This window comes from Ochlerotatus camptorhynchus, unplaced genomic scaffold, assembly GCF_037179485.1.
Source record: "Ochlerotatus camptorhynchus isolate MF236.1 unplaced genomic scaffold, CSIRO-AGI_Acam_v1.1 ptg000151l, whole genome shotgun sequence".
In the NCBI taxonomy this organism is placed as follows: domain Eukaryota; kingdom Metazoa; phylum Arthropoda; class Insecta; order Diptera; family Culicidae; genus Ochlerotatus; species Ochlerotatus camptorhynchus.
This window is the reverse complement of record NW_027040641.1, coordinates 2,146,615-2,162,969: the sequence shown is the minus strand read 5'-3', so window position 1 is coordinate 2,162,969 and position 16,355 is coordinate 2,146,615. Positions and strand designations below refer to the sequence as shown.

The 16,355-nt window shown below is 40.9% G+C and overlaps 1 protein-coding gene across 1 annotated transcript in view; it reads left to right on the top strand.

The window, feature by feature from the left end:
• LOC135701239 (uncharacterized) overlaps positions 1 to 16,355 on the top strand; it is a 53,330-nt gene that overhangs the window by 14,179 nt on the left and 22,796 nt on the right. Inside the window, exon 4 of the mRNA XM_065222011.1 lies at positions 15,451 to 15,598. Within this exon, the coding sequence (XP_065078083.1) occupies positions 15,451 to 15,598 (148 nt within the window). The remainder of the gene's footprint in view (positions 1 to 15,450; positions 15,599 to 16,355) is intronic.

The window sequence follows — 16,355 nt, the reverse complement described above, 5'->3', positions numbered from 1 at the left end:
TTTAAATTCTTCCATAGTAATTCCCATACAAATTTCAAATCATTGGCGCGACCTCTAAACCTTCATCAATCTTTACCAATTTTTGCACAGGTTCATATTTTGGGGCTATGAATCGAACTGGAGGGTGGCCCATCAGAAATTCATCACTTTTTTCAGAATGAAGCACCCTATTGTACATATTCATCTGTCAATTTACCCTATTTTGCCATTTTTTCACATTTTTATAATTCTTGATACGCTGCAAAACTGAGCGTAGCAACTGTAGGCTTTTTGTTTATTGCCATAGCAATAACATACTAAATTTTTTCGACATTTGGACAAGTAGAAGCAAAGTTATAGCGATATAAGCGATTTTTTAAATTCTTCCATAGTAATTCCCATACAAATTTCAAATCATTGGCGCGACCTCTAAACCTTCATCAATCTTTACCAATTTTTGCACAGGTTCATATTTTGGGGCGATGAATCGAACTGGAGGGTGACCCATCAGAAATTCATCACTTTTTTCAGAATGAAGCACCCTACTGTACAGCCAGTGTTTTAGAAAAGATGAATTTTAAGGGATCTTGTTGTTGTTTGTGGGTTTCAAATGCGTTAAAGGGGAATCTTCTCCAAACCCTTCACGTTCATGCGATGAAGAAAAAAGTGATATTAGATGGCAGTTCCTTCATATGTAGAAATTGCTAATTGTAAAAATTAAATAAGAAATGCTCGCAGCACATCTCGGACTTTAAGCGCAAAAAATCATTGGTGTTGATTCAAATGTTAAGATTTACCTACTCTTTGCATATCTATAGTAAACTATGACCCTAATCTATCAATTACTTTAAAGAAAAACAACAACTGAGTGAAAAGTTATTAACAAATGAGCAGTTGGTGTTCAACTGTGCATGCCAAGCATGAACAAAACCACCAAACGACATAATCAAACACGACCCGCCGTGACTACCGTCAGTCTTCATCCACTTCCCTTATGATCGTGTTGAGGACACATCTAATAACACATCAAGAACTAATCGGTCAAGTGCGAAGCTTGCATGTTCGATCGCGACCTTTATTTTCTTAACGAATCATGCTTCAACATGAACAAAAAAAAATCATAATGCATTAATCGTAGGCAACTAACCGTTAAAACCGAGGAACATGCCTCACACGATCGAGGTCATCCCACTGGCAAATGGGAAACGATGAAAATAAATCTCGATTACTCCCTCGAAGGGACGCATCCGCTATTCAAATGTGAGCACCGAAAAACTCCACGCCAGCACAAAGACAGCCCGAACTAAAAATAAATAAAATAAAAAAAGCACGCAGCGGAGCAAAAACACACAACAGTTCTCGAACGATTCTCAAAGCGAACTCCAGTGGAAGGTTGAGTACAATTAGAGGTTATTAAACTTGATCAAGTTTAACAGCGAGTTTAGCCCACACGAACAGTTGTCTTGCTACAGTGAGTGGTAGTTCCATATCATCATCATCATCATCATCATCATCTTCACGTGTCACGTATTGCAATAGTTGCCGATTTGCCTGAAACTTTGCATAATTGTTTATTATGGGCATTGATTCACATTTTTGCTAAAATTCGGCCATTTGGATCTTGTTAAATTTTCAAAATGGCGTCTTTAATATTTTTCGCGAAAGCGGCACTTCTGATTGAATTGGCGCCTGAAACAAAGTTGTTGAGAAACATTGAGAAAAGAGAAAAATATACAAAAAAAAATTTATTAGTTCCACGTAAAAATTTAATAAAAAAGTTCAGAACCCAAATACCTCATAAATGTCTATGACCGATTTTTGATTTTTTTTTTCAAGAAAAGCTCATTGGAAATGCAAACTTTTGAAATGTTTAAAATTATAACGTTTTTTTATATCATGTATACTCAGAAAACAATATTTGAGATATTTTTAACTAATTTTTGTGAAAAAATACAAATAATACCGAACTAATAATAAGTTCAAAAACTTGACCAAAAGTGCTTGTTCTTTTGTCAATTTTCAAGTGTCCATGGTTTTGAACACTCTAGAAGTTTGCATTGGTCATAGTTTTTTGACGTAGGACTACGTCTGTGATGTCTATATGGGGGTACACTTTATGAAAACCCAAAATGGAACATTTAACAAAATTATGAAAGATTTTGAACGTTAATAACTCAGCTGCCCCTGAACCAATTTCAGAAACTTTATCACCAATCAATCAGAAATATTTCTGCGCATCTGTTAAATTTAAGACTTTATCATTTTTCAAAATGTCACCATTGAAAATTGCACGAATGTGCAAGTGTTGCTTTTATAATTAAAATTATCACCGATTGCCTGCGAAAAGCGATTTTCCTAACACAGATTTCAAAGTTAAATTCCATCCGGTCTCACCAAACGGTGTTTATTCACCGTGGTGTGAGTGGTGGTGTGCTTCAGTACACAACGAAAGGCTGCCTGCAAGCAGCGAGCTGCAGCCCACATTTTCATCCATCGAAAGAGGAAGAAGCTGCACCGCTATTGATCGGAATCATCTATGTCAAGCGCGTCATACTAAAGAGTATAAACAGAGAGAACCCCGCTCAAATTCCTATTCCTACACAAAACACAAGCTCCTGCTGCAGTTAACAAATAAGATTTATTATATAAGACCACGTAGTCCTACGTCACCATTGCGTACAACCCCATAGGGCTGTCCCTTGTAGTTTTTTACAATAAAAATTAAAAAATCGGAAAAGGACATTTTAAGATATTGAGTTTTTTTATATATTTTTTTTTTATATTTTCTTTAAAAAAAAATAATAAAAAAATTAAATTATTGTTTTTCCCGAAAAACAATATTCTTCTCTGCAACTTTTTCTCGGACGACATTTTGACCAGAAATGCCATTTCCGTGCTACAAATTTTTTGACAACATTTTAAAATCACCATTTAGAAAATTTTAGAAGATCCAAATTGGTCAATTTTCAGCAAAAAAAATATGAATCATTGTCCATAACAACCAATCAAGCAAAGCTTCATACAAATCGGAGAAGTACAATCCAAAATTCATTTTTTGCCTGGAACATCTCTACAGTTAATTCAATTTCAATCAGAACAGGGGCAATTAGGGGAAAATAGACCAATAACTGCAGTGCAATCACTTTTAGCTTGGAAATATTTCCGAGACATTACCTATCAAGATTTGAGTATCATACCAGGATTGTCTCAGATCAATGGTAAGTTTAGGGGAAATGTTGCAAAATAGATCACTTCCCGTCATTAACCGTAAATGTTTCGTAATTTTTTACATAAAAATAGTTATTTTTTAAGACCTCAAAATAAGTTCCGTTGTTCGGCTCGATTTTTCCGACTAATTTTACCATCAATCTGGTTCTGAAAGTAATTGTGTAATAAAAATGCACAATATTCCCATCTGATGAAAAAAAAACCTGGTTAACTTCGTAACTGTTTGTTATCCAAATGCCGAAGACTACAGCCTTCAATCTATGCAGGATCTCGAATTAATGCAGTAAACATAAATTCAAATAAATTGCAACCTGAAGACAAAATATTAATCCAAAACAGAAACCCAATTATGAAATTGTGAAAATAACTGCCCTATCGGAACGTTACTCCACATTATCAAAATTTTGATCACCTTCTAAGACAAATTGCCGTTTCCAGATTATTCTCCCCTGGTCGAAAGTGAAACCCCTAAACTGGAACTGATTAAAAATTTATGTCACTACCGTGTGATGCTTAATTCTCCGACGGCGGACATCAAACATTCCGGCCATGTCGTTTGGCTGTTTGATGGAAGTTGGAGACGATATTTATTGGAAAAGTTAAAGTGTTTGAATTTCATGACTTTTTATTTATTTCGGGATATCAATTTGTTCGGTTTGAGAAAATTGAGCATCGTAAAGTGGGTGCCATGAAATTTTATTGAGTTTATGGTCTCTGCGGTCACCGAACACGGCTTACGATTATGTGATTGGTCCGGTTCGATGGAAGTTAATATTTCATAAACTTACTGCATCCATTATTTTCCAATATTCAGGAGATTGATGAACTTACGTTTTGTTGATTAAAGCTGTCCTACTTTTATGAACCCTCCAGAAAAAGACACTGCATCCCAGCGACGACAACGACAGGAGAGCAATAAAACATAACATCCAGTTGTTGATAAATCGATCATCCTCGAGCAGTGACTTTCAACTAACTTTGTTCGCTTACTCTGCACAGGCGAACGAACGGAGATACGAACGTCTTATTCGATATTGATAAAGCATCCATCCATCATCTGGCTTTCACTGGTGTCTTCCCTCCTCTCAGTGGACTCTTATATCACTGACTGTCCTGCTGCTGGTGCTAAGCTGTGCAAGGCTTCCCTGCACACTTCTTCTGGTTCGTAGGTTCATATATCTCGCAGACAAGAAACGAAAGACGGAAGGACTCTCGAAGACACACATAGAATGCTGCGAGGTTACTCTACGTCTTGCCATGATCGAATAAACCGTTTATTCAATTCTTTCGGTGTCTTATGAGGAACCGAATGAAATAAAAAGCAAGGAAAGCCAAGTACTCCCCATTCTCCTGCTTGGCTCAATAAAACTGTAGCATCATATTGCTTACGCTCTCCCTTTGTAACGCTGTGACGTGAATGCTCATACCAAGCTGTGACGAACCATCTGCAGAAGATATGGATAAACACTCGCACAAGCGTCACAAAGCTGTTTGCAATGAAACTGTTGTTGACTTTTCCATTACCTGTGTACGCCTATGAGCGGGGGCAGATCTGTTCCTATCCTTAAGTAAAAACGAACACATCATTTTCTTAGAACACTAGACGAACCAATTGATGAAAGACGCCCAGCTGTCCTCCCTCGCCTCCCATCCCATCCATCAGAGCTGAGAAAAATACTCGTAGTTTCAACTTTGTGTGAGTCACATTTGATGCTGCACAGTATCAGACTTGGAGCGAATCTGATGAAATAATAAAAAAAAAACAACTGTGATCAATCCATCTATGGTGCGATGATAGGCTTCTCTCACAATTGGTTTTTTACTGATCAGAGGGTGTCTATAAAATACGCCTAGGCTAGAGCTGAACAACTCTTAAGACCTCCACAAATGGCCATCATGATGGCTGATATGCCCTAGCACTTCAAGATATCTACCAATTTGGCTAAGGCCTTGTTGTCCTGAACCATTTTCACTTGGTCGCCGTGCGGCATTCTTACGACGTGCCCTGCCCACCATAGTCACCCTATTGACGCAGGACTACGTCTGTGATTTCTATATGGGTGGTACACTTTGTGAAAACCGAAAATGGAACATGCAACAAAATTATGAAAGATTTTGAACGTTAATAACTCAGCTGCCACTGGACCAATTTCAATAATTTTATCACCAATCGATCAGATATATATCTACGCATCTTTTAAATTTAAGACATTATTATTTTTCAAAATGTCACTATTGAAAAACAGTTGCTATGATAATTAAAATTATCACCGATTGCTTGCGAAAATCGATTTCCCTAACACAGATTTCAAATTTGAATTCCAACCGGTCTCACCAAACGGTGTTTATTCACCGTGGTGTGAGTGGTGGTGTGCTTCAGTACACAACAAAAGGCTGCCTGCAAGCAGCGAGCTGCAGCCCACATGAGCATCCATAGAAAGAGGAAGAAGCTGCACCGCTATTGGTCGGAATAGATCATTGCCAAGCGTGTCATACTAAATAGTGTAAACAGAGAGAACCCCGCTCAAATTCCTATTCCTACACAAAACATAAGCTCTTGCTGCATTTAAAAAATAAGATTTATTATAAAAGACCACGTAGTCTTACGTCATCATTGCGGGGGGCTGTCCCTTGTAGTTTTTTTGCAATGTGGACGATGAATGGTTCTCCCAGCAGCTGCTGCAACTCGTGGTTCATTCGTCTCCTCCACGTTCCGTCACTCATCTGCACTCCACCGTAGATGGTACGCAACACCTTCCATTCGAACACAGGGCGCGTTGGTCCTCCACGAGTATAGTCCAGGTCTCGTAACCGTAGAGGACCACCGGTATACTCAGCGTCTTGTAGACAGTCAACTTCGTGCGGCGGAGAATTTTATTCGAACGGAGCGTCCTCCGGAGTCCAAAGTAATCACGATTCCCTGCCATAATGCATCTTTGAATTTCTCTGCTGGTAACATTTTTGGCGGTCACCAGTGAGCCCAAATACATGAGCTCTGAACTCGGGGTGGGAGGCTAACATTGTCTTCCCTAGAACCGCTTCCTCTCATGTATTTCGTCTTCGATGCGTTGATGGCAAGTTGCAATCTGCCTAGCTTCACCCTTCAGTCTGATGTACGTTTCCACCATCGTCTCAAAGTTCCGTGCTATGATGTCGATGTCCTCGCAGAGCCAAGAAGCCGGAAGGACTTCCTTAAGATCATGCCACTTGTGTCTATACCAGCTCTTCTGATCACACCTTCTAACGCGATGTTGAATAGCAGACACGAAAGTCCATCACCTTGCCGAAACCCCCTTCGAGATTCAAAGGGACTCGAGAGTGTCCCCGTTACTCGAACAACGCACATCACTCGATCCATCGTCGTCTTGATCAATCGCGTCAGTTTATCCAAAAATCCGTAATCACGAAAATTTGGTCCGTGGTAGTGCGGGCACCCATGAATCCTGCCTTGTACTGCTTGTAAGTCTCTTGCAAATGGTGACAGGCGGCGGCATAGAATTTGGGAGAGTACCTTGTAGGCGGCGCTCAGCAGTGTGTTCGCGCGGTAGTTGCAGCAAGCCAACTTCAGCCAACCGATCTCCTCCTCAACTTGTTGAAGATCAGGGGTCGGTAGCCTGTCGTCTTCTGCGCGTGCTCCAAGGTCTGTTGCCGTGCCACCTTCGTTTTCTGCTGCATCACCGTTGAGGTGCACGTCATAGTACGGCAAACATATTTTTTGAATATAAAAACCCATAAATGATCCATAAAATATTGGAAAACGTTCCATAAAAAACATCCAAATGATCCATAAAACATCGCAGAAAATCCCTAAAAAAGTGTGGATGATCCATAAAAAATATCAGTATTATTATTTAGCAATACAATTGAAAATGTACCGCTAAATTTCTAAAGAATGAGCATTGAAATTGTACGAATTACCCATAAACATATTGCAATGGATCCATAACACATTCAGCAGTGAACCTTAGACTAAAGAAAGTGATCCATAGAAAATCAAGTTTGCGCACCTAAAAATATAGCCATGTTCGGATTAATGAAAGCAACTTCCTTAGCATTATAAGCATTAAGATTGGTTTAGTCTTTATATTAGTTTAATAAAACCTATTTCAGCTTCAAGCTGTCCAAAAACGAGACTGCTCTGAGGAATTAGCTTTCATTAATCCGAACATTCTTGAAGACCAACATCGGATATAACCTCAAAATGTCAGAGGAATCTACACCACCGTTGAGTGAAGAATAGAACAGCGATCGAAACTGTACGCTTTGTGAAGGCCATGACCACGTAGATGATATGGTCCAGTGTGATGTCTGCGATTTCTGGACCCATTATAGTTGTGCTGGTAAGACAGCAGCTATAAAGGAGGTTCCGTAGACGTGCTGAAAGTGCACATATATGCTGAAGGTGCCGAAAGGAACCAAGAAGTCTGTCCCAAAGAAACCACCTAGCAGAAAGAATAGTGCGAGGAGTGATGCCGGATCCAAATCTGGAAAAGGAAGTACCAATGAGGGCAGCCTGGAGGAATCCCTAGACCATTTGCAGCAGGAGAAAAGTGCAACGGAGAAAACGCTGGAGGAAGAGAAATTCCTCCATGAAAAGCGATAGGAGGCTGTGCGGGAGATTTTTCAAACCTAGAGTTATCTTCCATCACTCTTTCAACAAAGATTTGACTAGATTAAGGATTTAGGGATTCAATTAACGATTAATGCAAACGATGTAGAATGAGATACTTACTAGTTACTTAGGGTAAATCAAGTATATAGCGTTTAGGAACAAATTGTAGGTTACCAAATTTTAGGATCAAATTGAAGTATCTAGATTAAGCAAATTTAGAGTTATTAAATTCAATATTTTCACGAACTCCTCCTTCAACTAACCTACTTCAGTAGCTAGTTCATTACAAATCACTTAAATTTAATTCAACGATAGTTATAGTAACAAATTTAGGCAATTAACTTAATTTAGCTATAAAACGTGTTCAAGATGGTTTGGATAACCTCACAGTTCCGTTGAACTAAACGTGACGTCTGTCATTTCTGACACCGACCGTTACCGTAGCTCTCCGAATCTTCCACAGGGTTGTCGCTGGGTTTGGTGGTTGTTACAGTTCCCCGGTAGCGGTAGAGCAGAACTACCATAGGGTGGACCAATCAAAACACTTAGGGCAATGTGCACCAACCAATAAAACAAAACTTGAGAACATATGCCATCAACAAATGTGTATTCTCACTTCCCACATACTCCCCCTTTCTATCCACTGCTCCTTTTCTCTCTCTCTCTCTCTCTCTCTCCTGTTCTTAATCCTCTTTCTGGTCCTAACTAGGGCTCGCTAAACTACATGGCTTTTCCTTATTTTCTTCGGCGTCGCAAAGCTTCCGCCCACTACGTACATTGGAACGTACTCACATTTTCTCCTGCTCGCCGTCGTTGCTGCCACTAAGGGACTTGCTTCATGGCCTCACTGCACCCATGCGCCTCGTCGACGTACCGGGTTATCGGCTTCCCTCCGTCGTCAGACCGGCGACTTGCCGAACGTTCGCGCCAACTCGTTCCAGATATCTTCGGAGCTAGCTGTTGACGCGCACCTATCGCCCTTTCCGTGTGGTAGTGAAATTGCTGTTCGTCACAGAGTTCACTGTTGCGGGTCGACGTCGTGCACTTCCGCCTTCGAGCACTACCCAGTCCGTCGTTCGCCGTTGTGGCGCAAGGAGTGCCACTCGCCGTGCGGTCCAACCAGCGGCCGTCACCCGGGTATCCGTTGCTTGCCGTCACCTAGTCCGTCGCTCGCCGAACGATCGCAACTGTCACTCGCACAGAGAGTTTGAAGATCGAACTAAAGAGAAAAGCGCCCCTCGTATGGGACGCTTCTTTCTCCTTCCACTTCGGTTGCCTTCCGTGTCCGAGCGATTCCCACGCTGTGACGACAACGTGCTTCCTTCGCTGGATCTCTCGACCGAACAAGTTTGGCCTATGATCAGTCCGTGTGCGATTCCGTTGGTTCACGAGCTGTTGGTGTGGCGATCGGTAGTTCCTCACGGTCAGACCAAACCGGATCCGAAACGTGCTGCCTTTTCCCGCTGTTTCACTGGATTGAACCAGTACGTGCTGCGACCAAATCGTGTGGTTGGTGTCAGCCAAAATCGAACGGAAAGCCCAATGCTTTACCGGGTGTGGAATACGCTGTTTTTCGGCAACTAGTGTCGGAAGTTCCTAACACTGCTCAATCGCGTGATGCCACAATGGCGGTTATACGTGCAATGAACTTTGCTGTGAAACGGCAGCGCCGGTGTCTTGTGCGTGTGTGTGTTTTTTCCGTCGCGCTGCGATCGGGAAGCACCGCTTTTATCTCGCTGCTTTGCGAAGAGGCCTTTTATCGATGATCGATTATTTGGTTCGACAGTTGAGAGGTGCAATTTGAATTGCCCGTTGGTGGAGCTAGTGCAGTTGCTTTTCTTGCTTCTATACTAGTATGTACATATTTCGGTCAACTTCAAACGACACAATACCAAGTAAACAAACTACATCGTAACACGGTACAGGGTTATCCCGATATTCCGAACAGTCATGATCCATAAATTAGATGTATATTATTCACGTTTTGGACACTATATTATTAATTTTGATCCATAAATCTCTACCTAAAATATACGGGCAGGACAGTAAATCTAAGTAGATATGCAGTGGAGTAATTTTTCAAGGTTTTTGGATCAAAATTTAAAAAAATATTGTCCTAAAGCCGCTAAAGTAGCCGCTCGATGCCCGTTTTTCCATACCTTTTGTCCCGTCCAGCAAAGTTCCTGCAGTGCTACGACTTCGAAGTTGGGTGGTTGAAGCTCGTCATAGATTAACCTATCGCAGCCCTGGAAGCCGAGCGATTTGCAATTTTATGTTCCGAGTTCCAATCGTAGTCCTTATTTCGACGCGTAGGTTTGTGCAAATTGTTCCAATCCGTATTTCTTTCTTCGGTATTTGCAACTTTATATTTTTTTTGTGGGGCCTGCCCAACCCCCTGTCTCACCGGGGGACCATCGTGCACAGCTCTGTTTAGAGTCCCACGTTGGCACTAGGACGGTGATCAGCCGCTCCTAACATGGAGAACAGACGCCGTTTTGAGCCGCCCTCCATGCATTTTCTCTATCACCGTACTTTGGTTACCGCGCCAGTGTTCGCGTCGCACCTCTTCACTTTGCATTTGCTGAACTGGCAACATTGCCCAGGCTACGCCACCCAGCTGTGTCCATGTTTCAGCTATAGATACTATAGATTCCATAGATAAGCGGAGGCAAAGTATAATGTAGCCAAACGAACTGTCAGTTTGTGTAGCCAAACGAGCATGACGTCATCATGGTGTTGTTTGAGGGAGAAGTATTGTAATATTATGAGCACCAAACGCTTTCCACACTCCACATTCCGATTTATTTTACGGACAACGGAAGAACGAAAGATAAAGCAAACCATTCCTCGGTTCATTGTTGCAAAGATTTGCTTTGCACTTCATTTTGAACTAGGGGAATTTACGTATTCTCGTCAATCTAAGCAATGTCCACACTTCTATTAGCATTTTCTCAGCGTCACGCACATATATGACGTGTCTGTTGGTTTACATTCATCTGCTGCTTGCTTCTCTATCCATTTTAATCGACAGAATTCTTCAAAACTGTTTGAAAGCGTTTTTACAACGCTCCAAACTTCTCAGGTGAGTGTGACTATTGTCGGCAGCCTCGTTTTCTTCGGCAACCTTCCCATTAGAACTGCGTGTTAACCAGCTGTTCTATTATCGGCAACTTGAAATCAACCCCATTTTAGAGTACGTATGCTTCATTTGAAGAAAAATCTGCCATAACAGGACTGCTCAGACGTACACATACAATCAGATTGAAGCTGAAAGACTAAAGAATCGTTTGGATGCATTCAGGGAAGTGTGTTGTTGGGAAAACGTAGTGAAATTAACGTTTAAATTTTGGTTGCCGAAAACAGTCAATGGGTGCCGAAGCCGACATTTACCCTATTGCGCACAAAACAAAACAAAACTGTTCAACGAAGAGCTCTATGATGGCATGAACTTTTTTTCACGGATGCCAGTAAGATCATTTATTTTTCATGGTTGCCAAAACAACTTTGTGTGCCTCCGCTTATCTATGGAATCTATAGTATCTAGAGTTTCAGCTGGTAGTCTTTTGTTGTCATATGACTGGGGGAGGCGTTATGTAGGAACTTGTGAGGACCGGAGCTAGGTGTTCCGCTCCTTCCAGGTTGTCAACTCACCATTTTATAGCCCATATGTTACGTTCATATGATCATGAATTATACCTGTGGGCGAAATTTCATAGAACCTTCGGCTCAAACCTGTCCGATAATTAAAAAGAATCCCCATTTGAAATGCATGTTTGGGCTACCGAACGTTAAGTGAACCAGAAGAATACAGAATCTGTACAGAAGCCTTATCATAAAAAGTGAACATCTATCGTAATGACCAATTTGGCCTAGTGAACCCCATTTTGGATATGAGAAAACTATCGGATCTTCTAAGAAGTGTAAGATTATTTTATACGGAAGTGATGGAAGCAACTCTGACAGTAAGATTTCAAGTTCGTTCAAAACTAAGGAACTTCTGAAACTCCAGCAGGCCTTAGAAGTTCATAAGAACACAAAGATCTTTCAATGCATCGAGCAGTACTTAGAACTACACAATTATCTAAATCTCCTGCAACCTATTCTATATGTTCCTCAATATTCTCTCAAATATGAATGATTTTAGCTGTATTCCAAATAAATCTGTAATCAAGCCTTGCACTGAATTGTATTCTTTGGATATTTTGGAGTTACTTTCACAATTTTACTTTGAATTTTATGCTACAATATAGGAAAACACACATAGGACGTTTTGACTAGTCAAGTTGTGCATCGGACATGTTACATTAGACGATGTTAATGATATAATAAATGTAACACTCATTTGGACATTTTGTTCTACATGTACCTAACTTTAGATTGCCCCCGCCTTTAGAAAATGAGCACCAATCATGTAACCCTAATAAAATTATTATGGTTATTTTGCTTAACGACGTGTTCCGGGTATAATCCAAACCATTTGTGGAATAGTTCTATTATTTGGGTTATCGTTCGTTTATGGTTATTTTTTATTAGGGAAGGTAGTCCGAATGACCGAAGTAACAATCACGTACCCATCATTTCAAACTGTGCATTGGACATTTTTGACCTATGATTATCTTAAATAAATTAAAGTAAATTTGAATTGGTGTTTTTGTACCACATACAATGATAGAAGAGCAATAGTTTGTATCGCTTAGCTCGATTTGTTTACATTTGTTACTAAGGACTTTTGTAAAGTGACGCGAGATTTCTCCAGTTTGATTTGGGGGTTCAGATCTTTCGGCACGAAATCGACATCATTCACCTTATACCACTCTAGCACGTCCTTCGTGTAGTGGGTAGTGGCATGATGCCAAATCCGGCCAGAAGATCGTCGGACCGTCATGAGCCTTCAGGAGAGGGAGAAGCCGCTTTTGGAGACGCTCTTCCAAATACACCTGTCCATTCATGGTGCTTGCGATAACAAAGTACAAAACGCTTGCCAAATTAAGAACTTCTTGGCGAACTTCGACATCTTCTGTGTCCGGAGGTTCTCGGGAAAATCACACTTATCCTTGGCAGTCACATACAGGTTTTCCTGGAATCTGGTTGAAGTCCGCCTTCACATATGTCTCGTCATCCATTACGCAGCAGTGTGATTTCGTTTACTTCTGGTCGTACAACTACCGGGCACGGATTTTAGCGACGGTATTCCGTTTCTCGTCACGGTTTGGGGATTTCTGAATCTTAAACGTACGTAGTCCAGCTCGAGTTTTGGAATTCTGCACGAAAGTTTTGCTCACATGCATCTTTTTAGCCACATCTAGAACTGAAGCGTTCGGTTTCCGTTTAAAGGCCCCAACCACGCGTTTGTGATCGTTCTCGTTGACCTGACGGTTTTTTTCCCGGATCTTCGATTCCGATCAACAGTCAGACGTTCTGCGAACCGTTTTATGATACAAGACACCGTGGAATGCGACAGATCCTTATTCTCACCCTTTTGCGCAGCGGATGAAATCAAGCTGAACATTGCATTAGGTCCTAAGTTACATTGACAGATTCTCTTCGCCGACTTTCTATTTACATCCCCACGGTCATGTGAAGACATTCCCAGGTATTTTTAGCACACAGATCGATAAAAGAATCTTTTATCTAGCATCTAATACGACAAACACATCAAGAAACGGTTCTGTGCTCAAGTTATTAACGAAAGAGAAAGTCGACGAAGAGAATCGATCAATGTTACTTAGGACCTAATGCAATGTTCAGCTTGAAATCAACTAACAGAGTGTAAACAATACACATTAAACTATGTCTACGCAAAATATAAATTAATTTTTCCCAACTGATCAAAAGCTAGAGCAATTTGAGTGTGTGCGGATTTTAAACGGTACACCCTTTAGAAGGCAAACAGAGTCTTGTGTTATCCTATATTCCGCCTAAGTAAAACATTGCCGTATTCAGCAGGTCAAGCGACAAAGCTTAGCTCAGAATTATACCATTGGGTAAGTCATTCACTGTTCAGCATTATGTAATGCTGATTAAAAGCTAATTATTACAAACTAGTGCACAGCACACAAATTGAAATTTTCGGGAAATCTTGACCCTTCTTAAGTGTAAGAAACGGAACTATCTTGAACCTCTTTGCTGATGTTGTTATCTACCTCACTCGATCCACCTCCAGTGATATTCAACCGAGCGAGCAACCCCGAAGACGAGTTCAAGATGGGTTTATTTCACAAGGATCTCAAGTTGATAGTTTTTTATTCGCTGGCTCTTGTTTCAACGACCCACGTGCACTGCAATGAGCAGGACGCACCACGAACAGAGACGGAGACGGAGGTTGTGGAGGTTGAGCTGCACACAGGTAAAGCGCTATGGATGACGATGAAGTCCTTTTTAGATCTGGATCGGATAGCAGACTCATTTTCCCCCTTCTATGTTGGGGGAGTGGTGTAGATTTTTAGTGGCAATTTTATCTGCCGGAACGAAATGATGTGTGATTTACTCCGTCCGTCTGTTCGTGTGTCAGTTTGTGATGAGTTTCACGAGTGCTCAGAGCAATCTTGCGGGAATTGAAATGTTTTATTGTTTTACCTATATAGCTTGCAAGTTTAGTTACATTCTAGAACCGATGTTGCTGGAAAGGTTTCTACGATTTGAAACATAGTAAATGTCCTATTTTTGAATCACAAACCCTTATCGGATACTTCTATGAAGAGCTTTTGGCGTTGGATGATTTGGTTCTTTTTGATTCTTATTTCATTAGAAATCTGTTTTGGATTCATCGATGCTAACTATTTTAAAATTACTAAAATAAACGCTTCATATTACAACTCGCTACGGATATTCAGATATTAAGAACTTCTCCGGAGAGAAACTCAAAAAAAAATATTTAGGAGCTATGCTCCTCTTTTATTCACTGATCGATTAAGACTAATTTACAAATTCGACGTATGCTACGAAGTTAGTTCTTGGTTAGTGTGGGAACAATGCGGGTGTTTATATGTTTCTACTAATGCTGCTAATGCGTTCTGGTGATTTTCCTGCTGGGTGGTCTGGTGACATCATGCTATCGATAATCGTCGTGATTCCAGCGAAAGTGATCCAATCTGGCTATCGTCTGACTTGACATACAATTAGCTGACTCGGCTAATTGATGAAAGTGTTTATTGTTTGGGATCTGGTGTGATGGTGGGAATCTGCTGAATAATGAAGCGGGTCGCGTTGTTACTAACTCACAATCCAATACTAACAAAAAAATTTGTTAACCACCCGCAGAATTCCAACAAACTGATTGCGACTGCCAGTCAGACCACAAGTTAAAAAATTCACCGAACCAAAAACGCATGAAATATAAACCATTTTCACCATCATTGAGTGGAATGAAAAAGGACTGAACGCATACTCATATGCTTGATTTATCGTCACGATTATTTTTAACGACACCAGTGCCTTCCACCCAAACAGCTGCGGTGGATTTCCATAGAAAGCGTTCCAAAAAAAACGTCATCCCGATTGGCTTCAGCAGATCATCGCAATTAGATTAATTCCCTTCCACAGACACAAACACACCTGATAATCCAATCCGTCTAGCTCTAATACCCCTTGTTCACAAAACGTTTCACGAATTTCATTTTCCATCCGATTAGATCATATCAATGTCAATTTAGAGCGAGACACAAACCGATCTAGACCGGCGGAGGCGGAGAAGAAGAAACCATTGCCCAACCCTTTCAAGTTGCTGTGTCGGAAATCACTGCGAAATGGCCACAAGGAATGGACCCTTGCACCCAACAGGTAAATAAATCAGTGTAAACCGATAAGAGCTGCTGGAGCCATTTAATACCGACAACACCCCACACCAAATCGGAGCTGCGGTGGCTAGTGAAGGGGAAAAAAAAGGATATGCTACACCTACCTACAAGCCAATAGATCAACCTCACTCGATAAAATTTACCTTTTATTTTTATTGCCTTTTATCATCCGTTCATAATTTATATTCCACTTTTTTACACACAGCAGCAGTGTGGGACCCTCTTCAACTCGAGCACGCTGTCTGTACACAACCCTATCACACGTGGTGATAGAGCATAGATTCACCCCCTGCCTGTCCGGAGTCGGACAGACAGCGCTTCACTTTTCCTCTTCCAACCGACCGACGTCACCACCTTCATCACCGGGGAAGAAATTTCCGACAGCTACTTTGAACGATATTTATCTTGCTCCAGTCTGACTTTTTTTGCTTACTTTTTATTTCATGGATCTTGCTTTCCGAGAACCTTTCCCAAATGTTCGGAATTGCGTTTCTGTAAGCAGCAATTGCTACTTTTACATCGGGATATATGTTCTGTTTGCAGTCCAGGCAGGTACATGCCTCTACTGGATATGGAAATGGCATTTTACCGGGGTACATCAGCATTGTAGTGGGAAAGGAAATAAACTGGCAGGTTCGTATGCGATATGGATCATGTCGTATTAAGAAATTTCATTTTTTTTCCCTATCACGGACTGTTGAAAGTTGAAAGCATTTTTATTAGTTTATCCAAGTAATAAT